Source organism: Nicotiana tabacum, chromosome 10 (genome assembly GCF_000715075.1).
Source record: "Nicotiana tabacum cultivar K326 chromosome 10, ASM71507v2, whole genome shotgun sequence".
Classification (NCBI taxonomy): Eukaryota; Viridiplantae; Streptophyta; class Magnoliopsida; order Solanales; family Solanaceae; genus Nicotiana; species Nicotiana tabacum.
This window is the reverse complement of record NC_134089.1, coordinates 79,561,030-79,568,527: the sequence shown is the minus strand read 5'-3', so window position 1 is coordinate 79,568,527 and position 7,498 is coordinate 79,561,030. Positions and strand designations below refer to the sequence as shown.

At 36.3% G+C, this 7,498-nt stretch overlaps 1 protein-coding gene across 1 annotated transcript; it reads left to right on the top strand.

Annotated features, from left to right (window-relative positions):
- Window positions 1–542: 542 nt before the first annotated feature.
- LOC107762299 (uncharacterized) lies at window positions 543–2,818 on the top strand. The gene is made up of 3 exons (XM_016580643.2): window positions 543–747; window positions 1,517–1,879; window positions 2,241–2,818. Exons 2-3 carry the CDS (start codon window positions 1,634–1,636, stop codon window positions 2,385–2,387), a joined length of 393 nt encoding a protein of 130 aa, XP_016436129.1. The 5' UTR covers window positions 543–747; window positions 1,517–1,633; the 3' UTR covers window positions 2,388–2,818.
- The last annotated feature ends 4,680 nt before the right edge of the window (window positions 2,819–7,498 follow it).

Sequence of the window (7,498 nt, the reverse complement as noted above, 5' to 3'; positions counted from 1 at the left end):
TTCCCTAATACAATAGTGGGAAAATACCTTAATAGGCGCATTGGAGCATAGTGTTCAATTATAACGTGGTGGTTCATCTTCCCTCCGCATTATTCGTGGATCCATCAAACCCCAAAATAATAATTTTTTTTTAAAGAAAAGAACCTTAAAGGCATCCCTAGAGGGGGGCAATGAAACGTAACTACTCTTACTATTCTATAGATGAAAATTTGTGTTGAATTTAGCTAAGGGAATGTCATTAATAATGATTATGTAAAGAGTAGTGAATTCTTTTGCAAGCATCAAGAGGGTCACCCTCTGTCTGTCTTCTTTGGACAAGAGGGCCAACACTTTTTCTTTCATTAAAGTTTGCTTCCTCAAATGTCCAAAGATAGTATAGTAGTATTGATTAAGTTAGGCATCAGAATTGTGAACATCAAAGAACAGGAAAAGAAACAAAAACAAAAACAAAAATATACTGTAGTATCTAATATTTTATCATACAACTTTGTCTTTATACTTTCTTTTTGCTGCTAGGTATAAAGCTAGCTATAGCTTGAGCTGCATTCTTCAATAATTCATTTGGAGCCATCTGTTTGGCTTTTTCTTCCAATCCCAGAATATGATCTCTCTGACATTATATTAGCTCTTCCTGTTTCTCAGGATTAAGTTAAAGCCCTTTTCTCTGCAATTTTTCCTGCAAAAAACAGATTGGTTCTTCATATTCTAAATTGGCAAATCCTGAGATTCCTTTGATCCTTCTTCAAGGTGATAGTCTGAATTTTATCACATTTCTTGATTCTTCTATTCAACTTAATTATTCCCTTTGTTTTCCTGTTGTTTCTTATTTTCTGTAAAACTTTCATGCTATCATCTCAATATGGTTCTTTTCTTAGTATCATACTACAAAATTTTGCTCAGTGCCATTGTGTTAATAGTGTTAAAAAATGGGAAATATTTTATGATGCAGCTGATACATTATGATAACTAATATGCTGATACAGGCCAGTGGATAACACCTACTGGCAGGGGAGTACGCAAAAAAAATTGTAAGTGGTGTCAAAATTTATAGAAGTACGAAAATAATAACTTCAGTTATGATAACTAATATGCTCTCTCAAATAAATGCTAGTTGAGGTTTGAACCTCTAACCAACACACTAAGAGACAATTTATGTCAAGTGGTGTCATTTTTTCCTATTTATCCATTTCCTCACAATATTAATAAATATATTTAGTGAAAAAATTCGACGAAGCTACACCGCTTCGTTAAGTGTACATCCGCCCCTGCCTACTGGTACTTGATAATGTAGTGTAGATTGTTTGTGCTAGAAAGGAAAAGGTATCCATAACTAGGCTAAATACCTTCTCTGGGAATCATCATTTGGTATATATACTGATAAACATTATTTGCCATTAGCAGTATAATTCAAACATTTGTAGCATGTTAGTTCTCTATTTTCCTAGTTAGCATATCATATGCAATAAAGCTTAAATGATCTTCTGGTACTTAACAACTGCTCTATTTTTCCTACCAGGATAGGCCTTGTATCCATTTCAAGTAGTGGATTAATTATAAGCCAGTGCCTAGTAGTAGTCAGAGATAGAGCCCTTTGGCTCCATTTATAGAGGTTTGATCAGTGAAGTAAGAGGAAATGAGTGAGTTTGGTTCAGAAAGTCCAAGGGCGTGGAATATATACACAAGTTCAGAATCACAAGCACAAGGGAAGAATTTAGGGTCATCGGCGAATGCCATTTCATTTGGATTTGTAGCTACAGCTATTCTCATATCCATGTTTCTTATCATGGCTCTCTTTGAGCATCTCTTTAAGCCTACTTCAGATATCGTCGACAGTTCCTTGGAATCAGGGCCACTTGAGAAACTTGCAGGTTCCCAAAGAGTAAGGGTTTCTGATCACTAATCTTGAAATAGAGGAATGAATCTGTTTCATACATGCCAATCCTATATACTCTTGGCCTAAGTTTTCGGCAAAATTAGAGTGAGATCTCTATTTGAATGTAGGAATAATTGGCTGATCTGTGTGTCACATGAGTATTCTGTAGTTTTGTATGAACAAATATACCAATGAATCCCTTGTTCCTTTTTCTTTTTATGCAACATATGTTTCTTGATCCCGGAACTTAGGTCCTCTAGGATGAACTGAATACCTTGTAATACTGAACATGAAATATAGCAACACAAGTAATTATGCTTCTGAAGTCGTAGTATCTGACTGATTACTAGTATATTATATCTTTCAGGTATCAACAACATCATATGCATCGGATTACACTGTATTGATGCCAGGACAGCAATATCCGACCTTCATTGCCCAGCCTGCTCCACTTCCTTGTGCAAGGGAAGCAGTTTATTGGCCTTCCCATGATCATAGTTTTGCCTTCCCCTAGGTCAAAGGACTATCATTGTTATTACATACTTAACTCTTACGAATGATCAAGTAGTCTCGTCCTATCAATGATCTACTATGACCGGAAAGGGAAGCCACAAAAGGAAAACTGAATTTTGCAATGTAGAGAAACAAAGGAAAAATCTTTGATGTCAACAAAACTCCCCTGGGCTGAGCTTCAAAATTTATCTTCAAGTTGTGCTCGCAACTGCATGTGGATGGCTAAGTGGTTGCGTACAAACGAAGTCCCGTCATCACTACTGGCCTCTTGCCAACATCAACCTGAAAGCGAGTAGCTATAAGCAAGACTATTCAATAGTATATATATGGACTACAGTTCTGAATTGGTACATGTTTTGGCCACTGTATCAAGCTTCCCAAATTTCTATCATCTTTCCCACCCATGTCTAATCCAATTGCTACTAAAACGAATGAACATCTCTCCTATATATTGCTTTCTAAACTTAATTACCAAGCTAAATGGATGCATGCTAAATAACAGTGAATTCCTACAAGACCAAAACATTTTGCTATACTCTAAGCTGCTCTCTATTCTCTATTATTCACAATGAAGGATATGGAGGATTTTGTTTCTCCAATAAAATACGTTTTATTTGAACTGGAACTTCTCTTTAAAAGGCTTTTTTGGGACTTGTCCGGGAGCGGGACACTATCAAAACGCCTTGAGACTCGTGCGGGGCTTAGTTCTATGAGACTTACAGCCCCAAACGCCGTGCGCCCTAAACATCTTAACGCTCACCGCTCGGGACTCGCCCAACCAGAGGCGGACCCAGGATTCAAGCATGGCGGGGGCACCACTGTATATGCTAATCACCAATGATAAAATTCGGCGTGCAACTCTTTGAAATTTAAATGATTATGATAACTTATCATCCAAGTATTAACAAAAAGAAGTTCTAAAGAAAAAGAAAGCACTAAACGGGGGGGGGGGGGGGGAGTTCTTCACAAAAGAGCGTTCAAATGTAAAGTTATCAAAGACTTACTAAAGAAATTAAGATTAAGAGTATGTTAATACTAAAAGAATTGAAGAAGAGTCTCAAACTCTAAGTTTCCATTGCCAATTTAGAGTGATTGTTAAAGAAGATTTGTATTTTTCTATTTGTGGAGCGATAAGTTGCAATTTGAGGCTTTCAATTTTAAGGAAGGAATTTGCAAAAAAGAATAAAATTAATTAAGTTGACTATTTTGTATTAATACTAAACTATAGTTGAATTTTAAAAAAAGAAGAAGATAAAAGTAAAAGATAAAATAATTTGCTATTAAATAAAAATTACATTGTATTCAAAGAACTAAAATAAAAAAGAGGAGAAAAGACTGAGGAAAGCTTCGGGTGGTTTCGAAACCGCGTCACCACAGCAGAGGAGAGAATTTAAGTGTCCAAAGCAACCACTTCTTCCATTCATTACTTTGTATTAGGGGACATCATTAAAATATTTAAGGGGTCCCGTATATAAGTACATATATATATATTTTTGTCGAGGCTAACGGGGTCACGTGACCCCTCAACCACCAACGTAGGTCTGCCCCTGCGCCCAAGAGTTCCTATGCAAATCATGTGTTAAATTCACTAATTTGCACTGTTGACTCTCAAAATTCTTTAACAAATGAATGACTAAAGTTCTTTTTATCTATAGGAATATAAAAATTGTGAATAGTTCAAATAACGAACTATAGTATTGCATATTTACTAATTGAGAATGTCGTGAAGGTGAATATCATTTGAATATTTCTTCTAAAAACAGATAACCAAAATTTATATGTTTACTTGATATATCTTCACGTCTTAGTTATATGTCTCTCAAAACTATCATATATTTCTTATTTTACTATTTAAACTTCATTTTGTATTTACTCATGAAGGAGTAATATTTTAAATTATGGTGTTGATAAAATTTATTGAATATTTACTTTTAAAGAGGTAAAATATGCAGTTTGATAATATTTTTGAAGAAACTATAATTTTAATTGTTTGAAAGTAAAGAGGTTGCAGTTAATTTATATTTCATAGTAATTTTAACAATATTATATTATTTAAACTTCTAAAACATGCTAAATATTTAATTTTATATGAGTTTACTTAATTCTTTTTAGTTCTCTTGAACTTACAATGTATTGTTTATATTTTTGTTATGTTATAATGCCATATTATTAATTCATAAGTTAAAAAACTAAAGATCCTTGCCTCACGCCCTCGTCTTTAAAACACTGAAAGTAATTAGTGAAATACCGAGCAGGTTCTGGGGAATCTTAACTGCCAACTTAGAGCAGAGATCTACTTTGCCACGAAAATGAATGGTGGTTTCCCTGTGGCAATTGAGGATATAAACACATATTTTTAATCTTTCAACTACCATCACCAGAAAGTATCTATTAAAATTGTACAGAACGAATGCTTTTGCTTCTTCTACTTACATTAAACTTTTTTGGATTTTGTGACATTTATGTTTGTCCAGAGCTTCAGCTATGGACATAGAAATTATGCAAGGTCTTTGTTTTGGAATTAAGCAATTAAGTACCAATGTTTGTAATAGTCTAGTGGCTTTAAACAACAGTAATGTCTTACGGGACTATATAGTTTCTATGTAAGTTTTTGCTATTATTAATATATATGCTTCCTTATCGTTCAAAAATAATAATAATTCAGCTATAATTTTATTTCGTAATAATTGTCATTTGATTATGAAAAAAGTAAGTTAACAGGTTTAATGGTGTTGTGATTATTTTATGAAGTAAATAAATGTAACGACCCAGCCGGTCGTTTTGAGAGTATAAGCTCCGATCCCCTATTTACTGCTTTCTCCGTATCTTTTTCTGCTTATGTGACTTGCCGGGAGGTCTTGTTTTTGGTTTCAGCGTGATATGGGACACTTAGTCCCTAAAATAGAAGCTTAAGTTCTAGGATTTTGACTGTAGTTGGAACTGTGTTAAAACGACTCCAGAACGGAGTTTCGTCTGTTCAGTTAGCTCTGTTGGGTGATTTTAGACTTAGAAGCGTGTCCGGATTGTGAATTGGAGGTTTGTAGCTGAATTAGGCTTGAAATGACGAAAGTTAAATTTTTGGGAAGTTTGACCGGAAGTGGACTTTTTGATATCGGGGTCGGATTTCGATTCCGGAAGTTGGAGCAGGTCCATAATGTCAATTATGACTTGTGTGCAAAAATTAGAGTCAATCGGACCTGATTTGATAGGTTTCGGTATCGGTTGTACAAGTTTGAAGTTTCAAGTTCATTAAGTTTGAATTGAAGTGTGATTCATGTTTTTAGCGTTGTATGATGTGATTTGAAGGCTCGACTAAGTTCGTATAGAGTTTTAGGACTTGTTGGTATGTTTGGTTGAGGACCCGGGGACCTCGGGTTGATTTCGGGTGGTTAACGGATCATTTGGAAATGTGTTGGATTGGTTGAAGTTGCTGCACCTAATGCAATCGCACTTGCGCACTTTGGGCCGCAGGTGTGGCATCGCAGAAGTGGCCATCGAGCCGCAGAAGCGATTATTGGCCTGCCCAGCTGGGATCGCAGAGGCGGTCAGAGTCTCGTAGAAGCGGAGAAAAGAGCGCAAAAGCGGGTGCGTAGAAGCGGCCCTTGTTCGCAGAACCGGACTTTGAGGACTTAACTGAAGTCCGCACCTGCGATGGTTTTTCCGCAGGTGTGAAACCGCAGAAGCGGTGAATCCCTCACAGAAGCGAATTCATTTTCAATTTGGGAGTTTGAGAGCTCGGATTTGGGTAATAATTTGAAGTATTTTTAGAGGAAGCTATTGGGTAACGATTCTTAACTCATTTATGGTTATATTCCACTAATCTATAGTTGATTTCATCATTTAATTAAGGATTTGGGTTGAGAAATTTGGGGGGAAAGTTGGAAAGTTCTTCAACCAAAATTTTGAGTTTTGATAGGATTTTGATATCGGATTTAAGTAATTTTGGTACGAGTGAACTCGTGGTTGAATGAGTGTTCATATTTTGTGACTTTTACCCGATTTCAAGACGTGGTCCCGGGTCGACCTTTTGGGGTGATCTTCTAATTTCTTGTAAAAATCTTGATTTCATTAGTTAGACCAGTTTCTTATAGTTATATTTATGATATGTAATTGCTTTTGGCTAAATTTGTGCCATTCAAAGTCGGAAAATCGTGGAAAAGGCATTGTTACCGATTGATTAAGTTTGGTTCGAGGTAAGTGGCTTGCCTAACCTTGTGTGGGGGAAGGGGAAATCCCCTTAGGATTTGGTACTATTGTAACAATTTGTGATATGTGAGGGCCGTGTACGTGAGGTGACGAGTGCGTACACAGGCTAATTATTGTAAAATTCGGTTTTTACTGAGTAGTAACCTGTTACATCTTAATTGAGTTATACCAGCATGTGTAGTTATCCCTTTTTAGCCTAATATCACATGTCTACATGTCTTAAATGCTTTTTTGAAATCTGTGCAACATGCTTAGTTGATTTTCTGTTTTTCCTTGATTTGTATCAGTCTTAATTGTAGAATACTTGCTGTTAATTGTTGTATTCATCGGTTTCGAAATGAATGTTTACTTTTGGGACTACGAGGCAGTACTTCGGGTTATCCCCCTGCACATTTATTTTTGGGACTACGAAGCAGTACCTCGGGAGATCCCCTGCACATTTACTTTTGGGACTACGAGGCAGTACCTCGGGAGATCTCCTTGCATATTTACTTTTGGGACTACGAGACCGTATCTCGGGAGATCCCCTGTTGTTTATCCCTATGTGTTGTGCCGCTATTTTTCTGTGGTTTTCTCTTGTTAAATTTCTAGTCTCTTATTACATCGCTATATTCTTCTGCCTTATTTATTATATACCAGTAGGGCCCTGACCTGACCTCATCACTACTCGACCGAGGTTAGACTTGGCACTTACTGAATACCATTGTGGTCATGTTACTCTTCTGCGCATGTTTTCTATGCAGATCCAAGTACTTCCTATCATACTCGATAACAGTGAGCAGTGAGATTGTGGAGACTTCAAGGTATATCTGCCCTCGTCCGTAGACCTCGAAATCCCCCTCTATTCCCTCATATGTCATTTACCCTTCGGTACTTTCTTAGACTCCGATGTATAAAGATACTTAG